A 24,187-nucleotide genomic window follows, 5' to 3' on the forward strand; every position below is an offset into this window, starting at 1 on the left:
TGGCCACCACGTGGCAATGTCGGTCTCCATTCTCCGGTCTCCAGCAGCGCGGGTGAGTCATCTAGCCTTGACTAGGGATTTCTTTAGTCAAGAACAGCACTAGTGTTCGTCACAGTGCAAGACAGTCAGGTAGAACTGCTGCCCCTATTGGCTTGGGGTGTAATTGATCTGCATGATCAGGAACAGGTGTGCTCACCATAGGTTTGGTTTGTTTTTTGTTCAATGTCCAATTGTCCATTAACCCTCACAACAGCAAACAGCACAAAGTAGCTTCCTTAGACTGTAATGTTTAATGATAATGTAAGCTTTTTGATGACTGTTAGTGCCTTGAGTATATGATTCATGTTTAGTAACTATTGTTTGTAACATATTGTGTTAAATTATCATTGCCATTTTTTTTTCATTCCTTTCCATTGTATTTGTTTTAGACTACAGATATATCAGATGACTTGATGGAGGCAAATAAATGTGAAGACTTGCTGAATGCATCCTTGGGTCAAAGCCTAATAAGGTGTAATTCAATGGTAGTCCAAAGTCAGAATAGTATTTAACCAGTAAAGATGATGTTTGCAGGGATTGTATCTGTTCACTGCTGTTTTATTGTTTCAGGTCCAGAAGAAAAACAACGCTGATTTATTTTGCACATAATCTCACGTACATCCAAAAACTCATGAGTTATGAGTTTGAATATGACCACCAGTGACATCATCGAGGATACTGAATCCTTGTGTATTACAGCACCATGAAATGATAAAGTAGCAGTTTCACGCTACTGTGATTAACACAAGACAAAGTTGCAGTGTCCGCGATCACTGGTGGTATTCACACTCATTTACTCTCAATAATTGTCAAACTGAATGAATGTGTGCAAAACTGTTCTTAGACGTGTGAGAGGTTATACCCCTTTAATAGGTATTCCATTGTTCTATTGAATCCTGGATTATAATCCATGTTTCATCAATGATGAAGTCGTGTATTCTATAGACCTGTTCGCAGTATACGTCAGACTCAGTGTGCGCACGCATCAATGTGGCAAAAGGAACATAATCCTGGCCAGACAACGGGGCAAACTACAATAATGCATTTGTTAGCCATGCTAGCGATCTAAACAATCAATCCAATGCCAAAGCTAGATATGTAAAAGGTGAAAGACTCACACTCACAGCCATGCTGATTTGGCAAAATTACATGCAAACGTTTTCATTTGAAACAACTTTTTGTCAGGGGAGTGTCATGGTTTCTCCATAGAGCCCTGTCATATTTTTTTGCACAGCAGCTCGTGCAGGTAGAGGGCAACTTAATCACGTGACTCAGTTGGTATTGCTGATTGGCTCGAACATGGTATGTTTGTAAACAGCAAACAGGTCTATAGTCACATGTAAATACACAATACATCAGATAACGTAATCCTACCAGCACTAACCTGTAATATTGACATTTGAACATTTGGGAGGTGTAGAAGAGCTTATCTTTGCTGGCGTGGCTGCTGGCAAACATGGAGGTCTTGGAGTGCGTCCCCGCAACAGCAGAACTTTCCAGGCCAGTCAGGCTGAGATCCATCTAATTTGGATTAAAACTCTTACTCTTATATCGTCTACAGCAGGCATTCTCAAAGTGCACCCGCGGGCCAATGGCGGCCCTTGGAAACATTTCTGGCGGCTGGCGATGAGTTGTTAAGGTGTAAATGCATGATGAGTTGTTAAGGTGTAAATGAGTTGTTAACTCATTCAGCGCCATACCCGAGTAAAACCGTTGAGCGCCAGAAACCGGTTTTATATCCTTTGATATTTTCCTTTGATCCGCGTTCTATGCGGTCAGCCGGAGCCCTCTAGGTGTCTCTGATTCATCTGCCTACGTTGGAATTGCAATGACGATCGAATCTCACCAGGTAGCAGTTGGCAACTGGGAACTGGGGATATCACTTGTCTTGTGATCCACTCCGGCTGTTTCCGCCTAGGAGTGGATCACAACATAGCAATCGGTGGAAGATTTGGTGCCTCAGAGCTATTATTTCCCGTATGGTAGCCATGCCCAATATACATGAGTAATTGCGATCGCCATGGGATCGACTGGTTCATTTTGGAGTACTTTCTGACTGAGGTAAGGTCTATCTTAAGTAAACTGCTGGTATTTTTTTTACGTAAAACATGCTTCTGTACCGATCACAGTGTTGTAGTTTACCGGACGTAAAACTTGCTTTTGGTAACGATCACTGTTTTGAGTTAAAAACGACCCCCCCCCCCTTGATGATTTTGTGAATACACATATGTACATGGTATATACCTTTGATTTGGGAGTATTTGGGGCTTCAGGCTATCAACCAGAACGATTTGGGCTTATTGCATATAATGTGTCATATCTCGCGATCTATGGAAAAAGACTGGATTGTTTTGGAAATGGGGTGATGTTTAGCGTGTAGCGTGTAACAAACTACAGTGTGTAGAAATTAACTGATTAGTCAGTAATGGACTATGAACAATGCCTGTAAAATAAACCATACTATTGTCTCCATAGCTATAATACAGAACACACGATGGGTCTGCAAACATTGCAAAAATGGTCAATAACGCTGGCGCCAAACAGTGCAGATGGCGAAAGCTGGTGGCCGTCAAAGAGTTAAGGTGTAAATGAGTTGTTCCCTTAACAGGTGGGGTCACGGAATCAGGCCCTCATGCAAATGCAGCAAGTCACGGCACACGGAGCATCTACCGGCTCGGGCTGCATTTTTTGCCAAACATATAATATACCGTTCGAAAGAGCTATTTGTTGCCTTATCGAACGCCACCTCACTCGACCAAATCCGTGCCTCGTTCTCGAGTTACATGACGATATGCATGCAAGCGTCTTTTTACGTGCAGTGCGTCATGATGACCACCCCGGACTGGGTGCCTGTTAAGAGGTAAATGAGTTGTTAAGGTGTAAATGAGTTGTTAAGGTGTAAATGCATGATGAGTTGTTAAGGTGTAAATTAGTTGTTAAGGTGTAAATGAGTTGTTAAGGTGTAAATGCGGATGAGTTGTTAAGGTGTAAATGAGTTGTTAAGGTAGTTGTTAAGGTGTAATGCATGATGAGTTGTTAAGGTGTAAATGAGTTGTTAAGGTAGTTGTTAAGGTGTAATGCATGATGAGTTGTTAAGGTGTAAATGAGTTGTTAAGGTAGTTGTTAAGGTGTAAATGAGTTGTTAAGGTGTAAATGCTCGATGAGTTGTTAAGGTGTAAATGAGTTGTTAAGGTAGTTGTTAAGGTGTAAATGAGTTGTTAAGGTAGTTGTTAAGGTGTAAATTAGTTGTTAAGGTGTAAATCTGTGATGATTTGTTAAGGAGTGAATTAGTTGTTAATGTGTAAATAGGTTGTTAAGGCATAAATGCATGATGAGACGTTAAGGTGTAAATGCATGATGAGTTGTTAAGCTGTAAATGACTTTAAGGTGTAAATTATTTCTTAAGGTGTAAATGAGTTGTTAACTCATTCAGCGCCGGAGGCCTAGAGCATCTTAGTTCCTACTGCGCCACCACTCTAAGAGATAGGGCTGCGTTGTGGTGTTTGCAGGGCTATATCTATATTTTATATTATAGCTATGGATACAATACTATGGCTCATTTGACATCAACTATCCATCGTTCAATATGTGAAAAATAAGAATTTTTTTCATGTATACGTTTGCGTGTTATACCGTGGTGAATATAAGTATATATAGTTTCAGAGTGATCCTGGTTAATTCCATAAAACGGCGCTATGGAGGAATACGGGAATTTTACTAAAAGCATTGCCGTTGCTCGCCTGGACACGCTACTATTTCCAAATCAAATGTATATAATAGGTATTATGTTTCATCATGAATGCATGAAAGAGGGGGGGGGGGGGGGTCGTTTTTTGATGCTTTGATCGTCACCAACGGCATACGTTCTGGAGTACGTTACACATGGTCGCAATGATCAATGTGAAATCATGGTTGGATCAAAGCAGGTTTGATGTCATATAGTCCTTACCTTCACTAGGAGGTACCCAAAAAAGAATATTCCAATTGTCTGATCGCGATTTCCAGTATTGGTGTCCATTGTGTCACCAACATAATCCACCACAACACATGCATCGGGGGCATTGGACGCATCCCAATGTCATCGAGTGAACCGCTAGACTCGCCTGACCAAGAAAACTGCGCCCGGAGACATTTTAATGTAACACTGTGTGTTGAAAAAAAGGTTTAGAAGGGTGGGCGATACTGCCACCTACCTAGATGCGGCCGGTATTGCACTCTAGCGATCTCAGAGTGATTCCTTATGGTAACCCCGAGGTCCGTGTGAGAGAAATTAATACAAATATCGAATAAAAGAAATAACGATGAAAACCCGACTATAGTCGGGTTTTCGGGGGTCCTGGCGCTCAACGCATGGCGAGATAACCCGACTATCCTCGGGTCTGGCGCTGATTGAGTTAAGGTGAACATTTGTTGTTAAGGTGTAAATTAGTTATGGTGTACATGAGGTGTTAAGGTGTAAATTAGTAGTTAAGGTGTAAATGCATATTTTATGTGGTCCGGTTACAATACAGTTTTAAACCAACCTACATCACGCAGTACTCTGCTTTTAAGAAGGTAAAACAGCGCCCCCTGGCCTAAACTGTCAAGTTAGGAATTACAGCTCATTGAAAGGTTGCTAGGCTACTGATTGTGATTGCATGACAACTTTTTGGCACTTCACCAAAAAACCAATGCTGATTTATTTTGCACATAATCTCACATACATTCAATGACTCTGACTCAATAGAACAATGTAATACCTATTAATAAAGGATCATAATCTCTGACACATCCAAGAACTCATAACAATGTTGCACAACGTTAAGTTATTGAGAGTATATTAGTTTGAATATGACCACCAGTGACGTCAACGGGGACAATGAATCCTTGTGTTGTGTTAAATGGACTACATTTATATAAATGGACTGCATTTATATAGCACTTTTATACAATTTATGCCTCCCATTCACGCACATTCACACATGGCGGAGGCAACCATTATGGTGGAAGCAGTTAGGGGTTAAGTGTCTTGCTCAAGGACACTTTGACATGTTGCCGGGAGGGGCCGGAATTGAACTGGGAAACTTCAGAAATAGTTTTCATCTATATCATTTCATGCTGTACACAAGGATTCAATGTCAAACTAAATTTATCTGTGCAAAACTGTTTAGAGTCTTTGGATGTATGTGAGATAAATAAAGTCAACATTGGGTTTTTTGGTGTTTCTTTAATTACAATACTGTTCCCTTTTTTGTGTTGCATTAATACATTTAAAATAAATACATAAAACTTGAAAAGCCGGTGTCCTACCTTCCAGCTGGTCCCCATATAGTCACTGATGTCCTTCAGAAGCGACTGGCTGGATGTGAACATTCGACTGCTTACTTTGTGTTCACACTTCATCTGAAACCAGGGATGGAAGTTAATATTAACAAGGCTAGTAGTCATCTATTAACAATTTCACTACCACACTAAAGAAGGTTAACCCTTTCACTACCATAATAATAATAATAATAATAATAATAATAATAATAATAATAATAATAATAGATTCAATTTGTACCGCACTTTATATTCGCGAGAATCTCAGAGTGCTACAGGAGATATAGACAAAAAGTTAAATGAATAAAACAATTAAAATGAATAAAAACAATTAAAATGACTAACAACCGATGAAATGGAAGAACATAAGAGTAAAAAAAAAAAAAAAAAAAAAAATAATAATAATAATAATAACCATGCTACAGACAGTTAACCTGTCTGTAGGTAAAGGGTTAACCTTCTGTAGTGGTGGTGAAAGGGTTAACCCTTTGTTGTGTGGCAGTGAACGGGTTAACCTTCTGTATTGTCGCAGTGAAAGGGTTAAGCCTTTGGTAGTGTGGTACAAAGGTTAGCTGTTTACAAGAAAAAATAAATCTTGTTACTACGTGTAACTATCAGGTGTCTGTAGGTGTCACTGTGTAACTCTCAGGTGTCTGTAGGTGTCACAGTGTAACTCTCAGGTGTCTGTAGGTGTCACTGTGTAACTATCAGGTGTCTGTGTAGGTGTCACAGTGTAACTCTCAGGTGTCTGTAGGTGTCACAGTGTAACTATCAGGTGTCTGTAGGTGTCACAGTGTAACTCTCAGGTGTCTGTAGGTGTCACAGTGTAACTCTCAGGTGTCTGTAGGTGTCACAGTGTAACTCTCAGGTGTCTGTAGGTGTCACAGTGTAACTATCAGGTGTCTGTGTAGGTGTCACAGTGTAACTCTCAGGTGTCTGTGTAGGTGTCACAGTGTAACTCTCAGGTGTCTGTAGGTGTCACTGTGTAACTATCAGGTGTCTGTAGGTGTCACAGTGTAACTCTCAGGTGTCTGTAGGTGTCACTGTGTAACTATCAGGTGTCTGTAGGTGTCACAGTGTAACTATCAGGTGTCTGTAGGTGTCACAGTGTAACTATCAGGTGTCTGTAGGTGTCACAGTGTAACTCTCAGGTGTCTGTAGGTGTCACTGTGTAACTATCAGGTGTCTGTAGGTGTCACTGTGTAACTCTGAAGGTGTCTGTAGGTGTCACTGTGTAACTATCAGGTGTCTGTAGGTGTCACCTGACTGGTTGCAGTGTAGAGGTACCTGGGAACAAAGATAAGAGAGAGAAAACGGGGCAAGTACCTGGATGCTCCAGTCCTCAACCGCGACTGGTAATTTCTGGACCTGAGCGATGATGGTGGTTGTGGAACAGGGCACAGTTGCCATGGCGATGGTGGTTGGCAGTTGTGATGGTCGAGGATAAATGGAAGTGACACCAACATCAGATATTGATATAGTATTATTATATGTGATTCATATTAAAAGTACACAGATATATAGTATGTTCAGACTGCACTGTATTGTGTGTGTGTGTGTGTGTGTGTGTGTGTGTGTGTGTGTGTGTGTGTGTGTGTGTGTGTGTGTGTGTGTGTGTGTGTGTGTGTGTGTGTGTGTGTGTGTGTGTGTGTGTGTGTGTGAAAATGAGAAAATTTCACTATCTTTAAAGGTGCTATAGATAACATCCACAGAGCTTTTAGAAAGGTGCGGAATAAAAGTATTGCTTTTATTGCTTTAAACAAAAAAAGCAACCATCCTCACCTGACCGTTGAGTTTATTGTTGCACAGGGTGCAGGTGTGATCGTCAGACATGAACTGTTGAACATCCACCACCGGCGCTCCGGTGCGCATCGTCACCACATTAAAGCCCTCGCCCACCAGGGCATGGCCCGTCACAAACGGAGTGTTTTTACACTCCGCGTAGCTGCCTCTTTTGCAGCCCAGGGCTGGCTGGAGGAAGAGGAAGAAGAGGAGGAGGAGAGGGGACGGCATGGTTGAGCTGAAAAGAGAGGTGGAGGGAAAATAGAGAAGAGATTTTTAGCAATGACGTATGTTAAGAAGGGGATTTTATTTCACTTTAATTTAACCAGGTTAGACCCATTGAGATTAAAATCTCTTTTCCAACAGCGACCTGGCCAAGCGGAGGGCAGCAGTACAGCAGTTTAATACAGTACACACACACATTAACCCTTTCACTACAACACTACAGAAGGTTAACCATTTCACTACCACACTACAGAAGGTTAACCATTTCACTACCACACTACAGAAGGTTACCTTTCACTACCACATTACAGAAGGTTAACCATTTCACTACCACACTACAAAAGGTTAACCCTTTCACTGTAGTGTGGTAGTGAAAGGGTTAAAACAGATTAGCTCTATTGTAAACGTGTTTTACAATAAAATTGGAGGGAAGCCATGTGATCCTATTTCAGTTGAAACAGTTACAAACATCAATAGAGACAAGTCTGTTTCTATAGCTTTCACCATGCCTTTACGTTCATTAAGCAGATGATACAGAAAACATAAAGGCCTTCTTTCCTAATTCAGTCTGGACTAGGAACAGTCATGTAATGTATCAGGGTGGGTAGGTGTCTTAGTCTAGTGGTCAGAGCTGTGTTTGTATGGTGGGTAGGTGTTAGTCTAGTGGTCAGAGTTTGTATCAGGGTGGGTAGGTCTAGTGGTCAGAGCTGTGTTTACTTTGTATCAGGGTGGGTAGGTAGGGGTAGTTTAGACGGAAACGCTTGCGGGTGAATCCGGCAAAATATTTTATCGGATGTGCCTTTTGTTCAACAGCGTTTTTGTGGGGAGAATCCGCAAAAAAGTTAAACCACCTTCCTGGGTGGAAATCCTAGAAACTATACACCTTCGCGCTATCATCTGAACAGTCAAACCGCATAAAAATATGACGCCACCGGCACGACTGCAGCACCCCCTATAGACCTGGCATGCATATTACATCAATAACGGCGACATTTACTCACACTTGTACAGCCTCGTCTGCACGCAGAATTCCCTCCCAAAACACTAGTCTAAACGCAAAATTAAAAGTGAGGCCGCAAGACGACTTTTGCGGTTTCTGTTCAGATTCTCTCCGTCTAAACATGACTAGTCACAGTGGCCAGAGCTGTGTTTGTATCAGGGTGGGTAGCACTCACCCTGTCACCCACGACCACAATCATTGTTGGTTTGATACCCGGTCATGTTGTTTGTTTTGGACTTTTGCCAATACAAAGTGTAATATATTACTTAAACAACATGTAAATATATTACTTATGGATATAACATAACATACATTGTGTACCTTTTTTTCATGTGGTCGATTAGTAAATTAAATTTTATGTTTTCTGATGAAACCGTAAAGCTAATTATGGGCTCAAACAAAACACAGACTTACTCCACAGACTTACTCATCTTTAACTGACCAGGCAAAAACAATATAGTCCAATGTCAATGAGTTGTCTACAAAAATACACCACAATATTATATATAAAGCCATTCTGACTCCCCTGTTATGTATCTGTCTTGATAACCAGAAAACATGGCACATATGAGTTATGGTCTCAGGACAGCTCTGACCACTAGACTAAGACACCTACCCACCCTGATACAAACACAGCTCTGACCACTAGACTAAGACACCTACCCACCCTGATACAAACACAGCTCTGACCACGACTAAGACACCTACCCACCCTGATACAAACACAGCTCTGACCACGACTAAGACACCTACCCACCCTGATACAAACACAGCTCTGACCACGACTAAGACACCTACCCACCCTGATACAAACACAGCGCTCACCACTAGACTAAGACACCTACCCACCCTGATACAAACACAGCAATACTATGATGATGATTTGTTTTAATGTTTAATGGTTATGTTTAAGATATAAAGTGGGGTTAAAAGGGTTAAGCCATCTGGTCCTCCACACAGAAAACTGATTGTCGCTAGTTCGTTTTTGTAGTTAACTAATAGAAAATGTATAGTTGTTATAAAGCAACATGTGATTGTAATCTAAAATAATTAATTAAATGAAATGATACAAGAGTGATAGCAATCAAGGTGTAAGGTGCAGGCAGTCAACCTTTACCAGGGTTTCAAACAAGACAGTCAACCTCTACCAGGGTTTCAAACAAGACAGTCAACCTCTACCAGGATTTCTAACAAAACAGTCAACCTCTACTGGAGTTTCTAACAAAACAGTCAACCTCTACCAGGGTTTCTAACAAGACAGTCAACCTCTACCAGGGTTTCTAACAAAACAGTCAACCTCTACCAGTGGTAATCTCCAATCTCCATGGAAAGCTGCGACTCCTCATACAAATCAACATTTATCATGGAGGGCCAGCAGACACAAGCCTTAGACTTGGACGCAGGCCTGGTTAGAAAAAGCAAGTTTGCTCTAATTCTGCTAGGCGGGAAAATTCACTCTAGCTAATTTCTCCCTCAATACTATCACACTATGAAGAGGGGAGAAGGCAAAACAAACTAAATAAAGAAAAACATTCTTGAATTTAAAGAAAAATCCAGTTCCCATAGATAACTGATGGACAGACTCTAAATTATCACATGAGCATACACACAAAGGACCTTAAGTGACTTACACCACACAAGCACTATGCTTGAAGCACACCTATTAGCACACACACACACACACACACACACACACACACACACACACACACACACACACACACACACACACACACACACACACACACACACACACACACACACACACACACACACACACACACACACACACACACACACACACACACACACACACACACACACACACACACACACACACACACACACACGCACACACACACAGCTGCTATTTACACTGTATAATTAGTTTCCATCGAATACACTGTCTTTTACCTTGTGTTGTATAGTTTGTATAGATCGTTGTATACTGTTCTACTACAAGAACAAATCTACTACGGTTGAGGAGCCGGGGGGAAAAAGCATCTCACGTTTTTCTGAAAGTATGTACATTTTAAAAAGCTGTGACAATAAAATAATCTGAATGTGAATTACTGATAGTGAATTAATATCGACCCTACAGGTAAACATTATCTGTTCTCATCACAATCCTATGCTGAAAAGATAAGATATAGATTTTGAGATACACTTTGTTTTCTCCTGTATAATGACTCACCTGATGTTCACAGTGAGATGATGAAGTGTCTTGACCAGAAGAGTAGACCCACACACGTCTCCAGGAGCTGTCGGTCTTTATAGAGACGTCTGCGATGGAGGAAGACATACAGTGTACCATATATGGTGCGGTTAACAGAAGAAGGCATAAATGTGGATGTGGACATACTGTCAAACTGTCTCCTCTCACTGTTGCTGACGCCACGTTTTTCTGAGTAAGTGAAATAATGGACCACAATGTGAAAATGTCAACAAACAATGTGAAAACTAATGTCTTTATTTTCTTTTCTTTTAACCTTTAAAAAGTATTAGCACCAATCATCGCATTGCAACACTGTATGGAATGTTTTATAGGAATAAAGACTGATTGATTGTTTGAATGAATGAATGAATTTATATTAATGACATGTTTAACGCATCACATTTACTTTCTCCGATAATGTTTGCAGATGACACAACTCTTCTTCTCTCCCCCTCAAATGTCCTTTAATTGATCAAAGAAGCAAATGCTGGCCTAACTGCATATAACAAATTATCGCTCGTGGTGCACCTGCCGCAGTGTGCGCGCACACGCACACACGTGTGCAGTACTGTATAGTCTATGTGCGTAATGAATGAATGCAGTATAGGCTTATATTATTCTAATGGCCAGATCAGATCTCCCCAGCCATACGTGGTGTAGCAGTGTCAGACAGGTAGGAGGGGGAAGGAGGGGGGTCATGGGGTCTGAGGTTTGGAAGGAGAAGGGACTTGGGTCATATGGGTTTTGAAATGAAGTAGGAAGGGCTGCCATGTTTTGTGGAAAGTATCTGTGTGGCCTTGTGTTGTGAATCTGATTTTCTCTATATGTATGAGAGACATAACATCCCTCATCCAGTGCAAATGTGAAGGGGGGGTGGCTGTGAAAGTACATTACACAGGATTATAGTACAAAGTGTACAATTCCTAATGGTAATAGTTAGCCTTCCACCCCCACCCTGCTATACTAGCATGGCTAATGCTAATAGTTAGTCTTCCATTCCCACCCTGCTATACTAGTGTAGCCGGTGTGATCTCGCTCTGCATTGTGTTTGTTTCGATTCGACTCCTGTTAAGGGATCGCCCTGAGTGGGAGTTGAACCCCGGTCTCCCGCGCCGCGGGCAGCATCACAGACCACCAAGAGGTGAATTCACTTCTAAGTACTGGGTCTGGATGCCTCTGGGGAGTGAGTTTACTTGCAGTACCGCTTAACGTCCACAGTCACTTCACTATACAAGTCCCTCGTGACTGTGGATAGACATGCGGTACCTCCGTTACACTCACCCCCCTAAACTCACTCCACCCAGGGCATCCGGGTCTATCGGCACCACGTGTAGCGGTCTGATCTTGCTCTGCATTGTGTTTGTTTCGATTCGACCCCTGTTAAGGGATCGCCCTGAGTGGGAGTTGAACCCCGGTCTCCCGCGCCGCGGGCGGCATCACAGACCACTGTACCAAGAGGTGAATTCACTTCTAAGTACTGGGTCTGGATGCATGTAGTCTTTTACCAACAAACTTGCAGTTCCGCGTTCGGGTTCTGCGATCTGATTGGCCACTGATGTACGCTCTCTCTACGCCCAAACAGCGTGTTACGCTAGTTCTGCCTCTAACCTCTAACAGCCTGCAGCCTAGCTGCTAGCATTATCCAATTCATATCAATCGAAATAACGTATTGTTTTCATCTCTCTATATTAACGTGATTCCATCAACACAACATAAATGTTCAAAACACGACAAGACAGTTTGCATCACTTCCCACTGTTCTCGGCACTTATTCTACCGGTAGTGCGGTAGTTGTTGCCACGGTATTGGGTCTTTGGGTGAATACTTCATTGGCGGGGAAGAAGAACACTCATAGCGGTGTGTGGACCGTCCCGCGAGCCCCAGACCACCGCTCCGCCAGCCCCAGACCACCGTCCCGCCAGCCCCAGGCCACCGTCCCGCGAGCCCCAGACCACCGGCCAATCAGATCGCAGAACCCGAATGCGGAACTGCAAGTTTGTTGGTAAAAGACTACACACGGTCTGGATGCCTCTGGGGAGTGAGTTTACTTGCAGTACCGCTTAACGTCCACAGTCACTTCACTATACAAGTCCCTCGTGACTGTGGATAGACATGCGGTACCTCCGTTACACTAGCATGACGAATGGTAATTAGTTAGCCTTCCACTCCCACCATGCTAAACTAGTATGGCTAATGCTAATAGTTAGCCTTCCACCCCCACTCTGCTATACTAATAATAATAATAATAATAATAATAATACATCTATTTTATATAGTGCTTTTCCAGGTGCTCAAAGACGCTTAGCATGACTAATGCTAGTTAGCCTTATTTACATTTAGTCATTTAGCTGATGCTTTTATCCAAAGCGACTTAAAAATTGTGTACAACAAGTCAGCAGGAAGGGTACAACTCTCAGTGCATAGCAGTCGCTTATAGACATGTTGGCATAGTAGGTAATAATCAGGGGTGTAAAAAGTACCCAGAAATGATACTTACGTGAAAGTATGGGTACCGTCTCAAAATCGTACTCAAGTAAAAGTCAGAGTATTTGGCTAAAAATACACTTGAGTAAAAGTCAAAAAGTTTCTACTTTTAAATGTACTTAAAGTTTACATCAGGGTCCCCCATTTTCAATTCATCATGACACTTATGACATACATGACATACAGCTATCCTACAGTACTGTTTTATCAAGACATTTATGACATACAAGACATATAGCTATCCTACAGTACTGTTTTATCAAGACATTTATGACATACAAGACATACAAGTATAAGAGACATAGATCATAAGAAACAGAAATATATACATTCGAAGGGGAAGAAACTGTACATTGTAGAGGGTTGGGTGGGGTGGGGTGGGGGGGGGGGGGTTGGATTTACAGGGGCCAGCTTTTAATTGCTGCCACCCGTAGGTGCTCTTTGAGAGCGGTTTTGAAGGTGGGTAGGGATTCACATTATTTTAAGGCTGTGGGTAGGGCGTTCCACATTGTTGTGGCATAATTGCGAAACGTGTTTAGTCCCTTGTTTGAGCCGAATCTGGGTTGAACATGATGTTGTGGTCATGGAATTCACTGACCTTTGGGAAGTATTTTGACATGTACATGGGTATCTTAGTGGTGTAGTGTAGACCAGGCCCATTGCAAGTTGCTGTACTCTGTCGTCTACTCTAAGTCATCCTAGGTTGTCAAAATGGGCATGGGTGAGGTGGGTTCTAGGAGTAAGGTCAAGCAGTAAACAAACTGACCAGTTTGTTTTGTGATGTTTGTAGTCTTGTTTTTAGCGCCTTTGAGGTGCTTTGGTACCATGAGGTGCAAGCATAGTCGTAGTACCCTTGAATGAGTGCTCCTGTTAGAGTCTTCAATGTATTCTTTATACCAGTGAGGAGATCTGGTACAAGAATCTTGTTCGTTGGTTGACTTTTTTGATTACAGTGGTTGCCATTTTGTCACAGGAAAGATTTGCCTCTTGGATGGAACCCAGGTAGGTAATTTCATCTTTCCTTGTGACAATATTGTCACCCACTGTAACAGAGAAGCCGTTGGCCTTGCTGAGTTTGTTATTTGATCCAAGAGAGAGAGAGAGAGAGAGAGAGAGAGAGAGAGAGAGAGAGAGAGAGAGAGAGAGAGAGAGAGAGAGAGAGAGAGAACTCACACACAAATTAGGCCCTACCTAATTCTAATACCTAATAAGCTATCTAATATACGAAATGCAGAGATGCCTTGTCATTTCAGTACAGATTCTTGATACCCCAAAATTGATAAAGGGTTAAGGTATACTAGTTAGTTGAACCGAGGTCTGCTATTATGGATCATGTGCCATAGACTCATTAGACTGTATACAGGGCAGGCAGACGTTAAATAAATGATTGGTCCAAGTGGGAAGACAATATGTTGGTTATTGTTATCATACCTTTAAAATGGATATGGTGATCCTTATTCTTTTTTTTCTCAATATACTCCTGAACTGGTTTTCTCAAGCAGCTCTTGCCCAAATGTATCTAGTTGAATATATTCTGAATATTATAAAATTTTATAGAAATCAGATTATGTTTTGCCAACAAGTTGATAATGAAATTTTTTGGTGAAGCATGAATTATGACTTGTTTAGGACTCGAAACTCAAAGGTTAGGACTTGGGACTCGACTTGGGACTTGCAGTGGCGTCGCGTGGGTAAAATAACAGGGGAAGCCAAAAAAAATTAATAAAAAAAAAAATTATTAAATATTTTTATTATTATTATTATTATTTTTTTAAGTCAAGCAGTCACCATGTACACTACAGTATGGCTCGGTGGCCAGTCAAACTTTATTTTTATTTATTTAACAGATTGCAGAATGGGTACAATACAGTACGGCTCAATACATACAATTGTTAAGGGGATGCAGACCAGAGAAAGACGTTTGTCTTGTTTACATCAGGGTCCCCCATTTTCAATTCATAGTGACATTTATGACATACAAGACATCATGACATTTATGGCATAGGGACATACATGACATACAGGTATTTAGTATGGTTACATTTGTGACATATACGATATTCAAATATACTGTACTGTTACCCATAGATCCTGACAGAGTATATGATGGGGAGGAGACTGTACATTAGGAGGGGGTGGGTGGGTGGGAGAGAAATATACATACGGCCGGGAGAGAATATGACGTCTAGAGTCTAGACAAACAAGACAAGACAAACTTATTTCTTTGGTCTGCATCACCTTAACAATGGTGTGTATTGAGCCGTACTGTATTGTACCCATTCTGCAATCTGTTAAATAAAGTTTTCATTCATTCATTCATTCATTCATTCATTCATTCACGTGTCTGTTGCGCGGCGCGCCCAGCCATCAGATCGCTCCTACTGTAAAATGAGGAAGCAGCCATTTCAGCCTCAGTTTTACTCGTTTATAAAAATGATTTAAAATGTTTATTAGCAACGCCGAGCTTTCAAACCCCGCCGCATCTGTGTGTGAAACCCTAATGGAACGCTGGGTACCTTTGACATTTATATCCGATATATTTTGGACCCACCGCTAGCTTTTAAGCAGTGCTTGATGGTGCACATTAACCTGGATACTACGAGGAATAAGTGACTGCGTATTCCAGCCCCTGGCTTGCATTGCAGTCATGAAATAATAATAATAATAATAATAATACTTCGTTTTATATAGCGCCTTTCAGAGGACCCAAGGTCGCTTTACATAAGGGGGGGGGGGGGGGAGATAACAAATTAACAAACATAGTGGACAGACACAACATATACATATAAAGTGAGAAAGTTAGGGTATGAAAGGGTCTACAAGCTTGCCTGATATAACGTTAGTTAGTCCTTAGTCAGGCTGCTCAGTGCTTACCTGGTCAATAATGTGGTCCTCCTCTTGCCAGATAGATTTGTTAAATCATAATATCCACAGTGGTGTGCTCTGCTTCGAACGTGCCCTCTCTGTTAATAACATTTTCAATCAATCCCGCGAGGGGATGACGTACTTCAGACGTGTTCTGACCTGCCCTGCCTCCAAGTTCAAGTTCTTTAATAGTTGTCATACAGAAGTACAGAATACTTTCATACAAAATGCTTCTTACTGTTACGCTCCAGAGACTGTGCTAGACAAGATAGTATCAAATAACATAATATAGCATGTAATTTAGAAGAAGAAAAATGAGGTCACAGTGTTCGGTATAGACATATGTACAATGTTCTGAGTTACCATATAATATACAATACTATGCAGTGTACTAATGTACAGTACTATCTAGTGCAAAGCAGAAATGGGATGAGGTACAATTTTAGGTACAATTTACAGTAAGGTGTACGAGTTGTAGTGCAATCCTTTATCAATAAATATAAAGTGTGGGGAGTGGGTGCTACAGTGTGTTTGTTTAAAGTGGGTGTGTGCTATAAAGTGTGTGGAGTGGGTGCTACAGTGTGTTTGTTTAAAGTGAGTGTGTGCGTGTGGATGTGTGTGCTATGTGCGTTTGGTGGTTGTTGTTGTGTAGTGTTCATTCATTGTTCGTTTAGCAGCCTGATGGCCTGGGGATAGAAGCTTCTTCTGAGTCTTTCTGTGCTCGCCTTGAGACTCCGGTATCGCTTGCCTGACCGCAGCAGTTCAAAGAGGCAGTTGTTCGGGTGACTGGAGTCTTTAATGATTCTCTTAGCCTTGCCCGTGCAACGCTTGTTGTAAATGTTCTGGAGGGTGGGGAGCCCCCCTCCAATTGTGCGTTCGGCTGAACGTGTCACTCTTTGTAGTCTGCTTCGGTCTTGTGCAGTGCTATTCCCAAACCAGGAGGTGATGTTGCCGGTCAAGATGCTCTCTATTGTACATGAGTAGAAGTTCTTAAGGATCTTCTGACTGACTTGGAACTTCCTTAGGCGCCTGAGGAAGTAGAGGCGTTGTCGTGCCTTCTTCACAACACTGTCAATGTGTGTGGTCCATGTCAAGTCCTCGGATATGTAGGCTCCGAGGTACTTAAAGCTGTTGACTCTCTCAACCGGTGCCCCGTCGATGCTGAGGGGGCTGTAGTCCTTGACCCCCGACCTCCTGAAGTCCACAATCATCTCCTTTGTTTTGCTGACGTTCAGGGAGAGGCTGTTTTCCTGGCACCATCCCGCCAGGACCTTGACCTCTTCCAGGTAGGCCCTCTCGTCGTTGGCAGAGATCAGGCCCACCACCACTGTGTCGTCAGCAAATTTGATGATTGTATTGCTACTCCGCTGAGCCACACAGTCGTGTGTGTACAGGGAGTAGAGGAGGGGACTCAGAACACAGCCCTGGGGGGCCCCTATGTTGAGGGTGATGGATGAGGAGGTGCAGTTGCCTGCTCTCACCACCTGGGGTCTGCCAGTCAGGAAGTCCAAGACCCACTGGCAGAGGTCATAGCCCAAGCCCAGGTCCCTGAGCTTGGCTATGAGTATGGAGGGGACTATGGTATTGAATGCCGAGCTGTAGTCGATGAATAGCATTCTCACATAGTTCCCCTGCCTCTTGTCCAGGTGTGATGCTGCTGTGTGCACGGGGAAAATGTGAAATGTGTTTTCCTCACAGCCCCGTTTTAAACTTTTAGGGTGTGGCAGTCAGCTCGAATCTGATTGGCTAGGATCGGATTTGGACTCTAGAATGCTGGAAGCCTGGAGAAAGAGACCTACCCCCTGCCTCCTCTCCTGCTGCAGTGAGCATAGTGAGGCTGACAGTGTGTTAGAGGGAGTGAGAAGGAGAAGAGGGAGACATTAAAAAAAAAAAAAAAAATATAACACAGACGAAAAAGAATGTAAACTATATTAAAAAAAAATTATATATATATATTTTTTTTCTTATTTCATATTTGATATGAATTCATATTTTAATAGGGAGGCATGGCTTCCGTTGGCTTCCATAAGGATTCGCCACTGGGGACTTGTCAGTATTGACTTGGGACGTGACTCGGGACTTGCCTGTCTTGGCTTGGGAATTGACTCGGCACTTGAGTACCAAGACGACCATGACGAGATTGAAACTGTATGGATTGAAATCTTATTTGAAAGGGCAAGGGCAAAATCAGTACTAATAGGCACAATCTATAGACCACCAGAACAGACTGGTTTTTATGATACTCTGGATGTGTGCTTAGCTGGAGCTGAGGATGCGGAAAAAATTCTTATTGGGGATTGGAACACGGATATGCAACAAAAAAATGCACCCGTCTTCAAATCCTTCAATAGGTTTTGTGATCTGCACGGCCTCAGCCAACTAATCACCCAACCCACAAGGATATGTGAATCAACTCAGACTACCATTGACCTCATACTGACCTCTGACAAGTCCAAGATCTCCAGTAAAGGGGTTATAGCATGCGGGTTAAGTGATCATTACATGATATTCTGTACCCGCAAAAAGCTAAAACTAAAGGCTGGCTGTCACAAAACAGTCACATCTAGAGACCTCAAAACCTACTCTAGCGAGGCCTTTAACCTTGAACTGGAGAGTCTGGACTGGTCAGATGAACTCAATGGTACACTGGTTGAAGAAACTTGGCTTGGCTTCAAAACCAAATTTTCATCAATACTAAACAAAATGGCCCCCCTAAGAACCACCAGGGTAAAAAATCGCGCTGAGCCATGGATGCACACTGAAATACTGACCGCTATGAAAGCCAGAGACAAAAAATGCTCTGAGTTTCGTAAAAGTCAGTCAAAGCTTACCAAAAGCACGAGCAGTGAACTCCAAGACCACGTGACTGAACTCAAACTAGAAAGAAACAGACTAAGAAATGACGTAAACTCCATGATCAAAACTGCAAAAAAAAATTTCATCAATGACAAAACCGAGGAAAACAAAAATAAACCACGTGAACTTTGGAAATTACTCAACAATCAACTAGGCTGCAGTAAAAAACTCAAAACCAGGTTCTCAAACATAAACATAAAGACGGACAACACGCTCATCACAGACAAGCTGGATGTAGCCAATTACTTAAACACTTTCTTCACAAACATAGCCACAACACTGGTAAACAAACTACCCTCCCACTCAGGGCAGTATGGGGTAGAACACATAGTAGCATACTACATGAACCTAGGCGTCCACAAAGACGACTTCAAACTGGAAATAGTAACTACAGATGAGGTACTCAAAAAACTGAGCGCCCTCCAACCAAACAAGGCCACTGGCCATGACAACATCCCCTCCAAATTCCTCAGAGACTCAGCAGCAGCCATCACCCCAGTCATCACACACATAATAAACCTCTCCATAAAACAGGGACACGTCCCCAAGGACTTCAAAATTGCGAGAGTAACACCCCTGCACAAAAAGGGCAGCAAATTAGACCCGGGTAACTACCGCCCTGTTTCTATCCTTACATCCATCTCGAAAGTCATGGAAAAAATAGTATACGAACAGATCGAAAAATACCTCGCGGAAAAAAATCTAATCTACGAATTCCAATCTGGCTTCAGAACATCCCACTCCACTGACACATGCCTTCTCTACTTGAACGACCACATCAAACAAGAGGTGGACGCGGGCAAATACTGCGGCATGGTCATGCTGGACCTACAAAAGGCCTTCGACACTGTCAATCACACCATTCTGATTGACAAGCTAAAAGCAATTGGTTTTGATAGTTTATCAGTGAGCTGGATACAATCCTACCTGGAGGGGAGGGAACAGATGGTGGAAGTAAACGGTACCCTATCCCCCCCCCTCACAGTGAGCTGTGGTGTTCCACAAGGAAGCATACTAGGACCGCTACTATTCCTAATTTATGCAAATGACATGTCGTCAGCTTGTGACTGCAACTTGTTCCTGTTTGCGGACGACTCAGCCCTGCTGGTCTCTGACAAGAACAAGTTACAGGTTGAAAAAGCCCTCAGCTCGGAACTAGGCAAAATCTGCATATGGCTCGCCGACAACAAACTATCATTACACATGGGCAAAACAGAGTCCATTCTCTTCGGTTCAAATAACAAACTCAGCAAGACTGACGGCTTCTCGGTTACAGTGGGTGACAATATTGTCACAAGGAAAGATGAAATTACCTACCTGGGTTCCATCCTAGAGGCTAATCTTTCCTGTGACAAAATGGCATCCAATGTAATAAAAAAAGTCAACCAACGAACGCGATTCTTGTACCGGATCTCCTCTCTGGTAAACAAGAATACCCTGAAGACTCTAGCAGGAGCACTCATTCAAGGGTACTACGACTATGCTTGCACCTCATGGTACCAAAGCACCTCAAAGGCACTAAAAAACAAATTACAAACATCTCAAAACAAGCTAGTCAGACTACTACTTGACCTGACTCCTAGAACCCACCTCACCCCTGCCCACTTTGACAACCTAGGATGGCTTAGAGTAGACGACAGAGTACAGCAACTTGCAATGGGCCTGGTCTACAAGATACACTACGCGACCAAGGTACCCATGTACATGTCAAAATACTTCCCAAAGGTCAGTGAATACCACGATCACAACACCAGAGGGAGCTCCACAAATCATGTAAAACCCAGATTCGGCTCAAACAAGGGACTAAACACGTTTCGCAATTATGCCACATCAATGTGGAACGCCCTGCCTAAAGCTGTAAAGGAATGTGAATCACTACCCACCTTCAAAAACACTCTCAAAAAACACCTACGTGAGACTGCAATTCGAAACTGGCCCCTACAAATGTCCTAACCTAGTTGTACAGTAAATGACCAAGTAAGGCTTTGTCAACATTCCAATGTACAGTGTAAAATGTGTGTGTGTCCCCTACCCAACCCCCCCCCCCCCCCCCCCCCCCCCACCTCCAATGTACAGCCCTCACCCAACCCACCCAACCCCACCCCACCAACCTCCTCCAATGTACAGTTTCTACGCCAAATGTATATACACTCCTTTTCTGGACACTTTTGTATCACAAACAGTACTGTATTTGCAAATCTGATATGTCATAAATGTATAGATGTAGCAGTACTGTCTATCTGTATGTCATGTATGTCATATATGTTATGATGAATTGAAAATGGGGGACCCTGGTGGAAACAAGACGAAAGTCTTTCTCTGGTCTGCATCCCCTTAACAATTGTATGTATTGAGATGTACTGTACTGTACCCATTCTGCAATCTGTTAATAAACTTTTCAATCAATCAATCAATCAAGACTTGAGACTGACTTGAGACTTGCAAAACAATGATTTGGTCCCACCTCTGCATAATAGTAAAATACAGTACGAAAGTTGATATGAATGCCTATGATTGAAATTCACAATATGAATAATATTAGATGGTATTAAATTAATGCAAGTTACATGAAATAGGCTATTATTTCAGTAAATAAAAAATAAAAACAAAACCATTCTCACAAAAAAAAGTTCACCATTTTGAGAGAAAAAAGGAAGGTTGAGTGCTGTTACTGCTGATTGTGTAGCGCCTCGTCAACTGCTAAACAACAAGATGACAGTTACTGTAGACACTGCAGTGACACATGACAAACAAAATGACATACTTCTCATTTAGTGAACCTTGTTGTGCTACAATTAGACCTTATATAACACCACTCTGGTTGCTATCAGTCAAGAGGGGCTGCATACTCTGTTCAGTCTAGTTTACATTGTATTAAAAAAATTCAAATATGAGGAATTTGCCATCCTTATACTCACTGAGAAGCTGTTAGCAATGATAATAAAAGTATTACGGCAAATAACACATCAGAAATAAAGCCCAAATGTTGTTGTCCAAGGCCAAAAGGAGAGACACATTTTGACTAAATTTGAATTAAATTTGAATTCATTTTAGCACGGCACATTCTGCTGTTGCCATTAGCATTGGGCTGCAGGGCTTTAATCAGGAATAGTTTTGCCCTGAATCTTTTGCAAGGGAGAATTTTTTTTTACAATCATCAGGAAATGTAATGAATTTCTTGCTGTTGATTGTGTGGATGTTCTACTCCCTTCTTATGGATATTATGGATACCATGAATACCAGCTACTTCAAGCTAGCGTACTGGGAGAAGGGTGATGCTTTAACAAATCCTAATAATTTAAATAATCATAATTAAGGGGCAATTGAATGGGAGCAAGAAAGATTATAGACAATAGATTTAAGTTGAATGGAGTTGTTGACTGAGTTATTATACGTATATTACATCATTGTTACAAAGATTACAAAACATATATAATTTTACAGCTCAGATTTGGGTCAAACACTACCTGCCTTGGTTTCATCATTTTATTTCATTGTTTAGGATCTAGTGGTATAATGTGTTGCCTAGCAACCATAAGACACTGACCCTCGAGCAAAATGTGTCGCTGTGTTCTGAGTTCTGACCCCCTGCTGAGGTGAACACTGTGCATTATTGCCCATACCATGGGCCCTATTCCCCGTACCTGGTTCAACTAAGTCGATCAAGAGTCACATTATCCAGATTCAGTTAACCCGATGTTTGAAGCCGGGATTTTCCTGTTCCTCGAAGGTGGATTCAGTCTCGTTAACTCAAACCAGACTTGAGACCCAGGATAAGTGCGCGCGGCCGCTTCAGTTGAAAAGCCAGCACGTATCGATAGCAGAGATCCTGATTCTCTAGCGGCATTGATTGATTAATTGATTTAAAACTTTATTAACATATTGCAGTACGGCTCAATCGCCTCGCCGACAAGTTAAATGCGTTATCTATAGGCTAATTTTAAGTCCCTCATTACCTCAATCAATCAGATTATATTCCTTTAAACTTGCCTGCTGGATTGAATAATCAAATGAGATCTTGCTAGCGAAAATAATTAGTTAAACTGTTATACAGAATAACGATACGGCTCTCTTACCCATTGATTGATGTATGGTCGATCTTTTACTTATCTCCACTGTGGTGTAACGGGTTCTTCTTTTGACTTTCACGCAGACGACCGGGGTTCGAAACCTAGTCTTTTCCTTCTCTTTGCAATGTAGGAATAATTCCATTTGGTGCACGTTGAGAGCTATATAAAGAATGACATCCTCAATGCATGTAGATTTATAATATTTTAACTTAAAACTAGGCTACTTCTGCGTATAATCATTAATATTATATTCCAAAAAATTATATTGGAAACATGGGTTTCGAACACCGGTCGCCGGGTTGCCAGGATTGAGCACTACTGCTGCGCCACTGTGCCAGATGGGATAAATTCATTGTTTATACATTAATGAACGAGAGACCCGTGTTTAGAATATACTTTATTTTGAATGAAGTTTCATCTCTTTATTCTCATTCATTAATGTGACGTCAACGGCTCATTCAATTTCTCAAATCCGTCAAACAGCGCATCTCATCAGACATCTTAATCCCAGTTACAATATCACACAAAATCCACAATCCACGCATAGACACTTCAATTTTATGCTTGAATGAAACAAAATCCAGGCGCTCCTCTCCTTCCTCGCTCCTCATCCACAGCGGAGAATATGAAAGGAATCAGAGCCAAACGAGCGATAGGTTTCAATCATTAAGGATATCCCCGCGGGATTCACATTTGCAATGCTGCGCGTTGTTAAAATAACCACATAATGTGTACATCGCACCGAGCGAGCGCCACGGTATATAACGTGCATTATTTAGGACAAAGTGAATTTAGTATCAGCATTTTGGGTCTATTTTACATTTCAAAAGCCCCCTCTGGAAGAATGGAGCACAAAAACGTAATTCAGAATGGTATAATGCAGATCGTAGACTGTGGGAATAATTTCAGGAAACGGGCTGTCATTTCTTTGCGGGGGCGTGGCGATGGTTCATCCGGCTAACTTGAACTTAAACCCTGCTCTCGACCAGGCTCAAACTTTTTGATCTGTTGTCATGGTGATTTAGACAATCCAGCTTCGGGGAACAGGAAGGTCCGGCTTAAGTCAGACTTGACCGAAAGTTATCCGGCTAACTCAGTTATCCAGGTACGGGGAACGGGATGTATGACCTCTGAACTCTGTTGCCTATACTGAATTTATACCTATCTACTGCCTTCACTGTCTACAACTGCCTTACATTGTAATCATAACTACACAGTACATACCTCAACCTATAGTCTACCCATATATTTAGGTGGATATTTATCCTCCACTACATCCCTGAATGTTAATAAAAAGGTATTAAACTGAGTTTAGGTGGATGTTTATCCTGAATGTAGCCTAGTTGTTTA

The 24,187-nt window shown here is 41.9% G+C and overlaps 1 protein-coding gene across 1 annotated transcript in view; it reads right to left on the minus strand.

Annotated features, from left to right (window-relative positions):
* prf1.3 (perforin 1.3) overlaps positions 1–24,187 on the minus strand; it is a gene marked incomplete at both ends in the record, with an annotated part of 41,450 nt that overhangs the window by 16,386 nt on the left and 877 nt on the right. The window contains 3 exons of the mRNA XM_084333429.1: positions 1,424–1,560; positions 5,329–5,421; positions 7,123–7,360. Of these exons, the coding sequence (XP_084189555.1) occupies positions 1,424–1,560; positions 5,329–5,421; positions 7,123–7,360 (468 nt within the window). The remainder of the gene's footprint in view (positions 1–1,423; positions 1,561–5,328; positions 5,422–7,122; positions 7,361–24,187) is intronic.

Source organism: Notolepis coatsorum (assembly GCF_963971535.1).
Source record: "Notolepis coatsorum genome assembly, chromosome: 17".
Lineage (NCBI taxonomy): Eukaryota > Metazoa > Chordata > Actinopteri > Aulopiformes > Paralepididae > Notolepis > Notolepis coatsorum.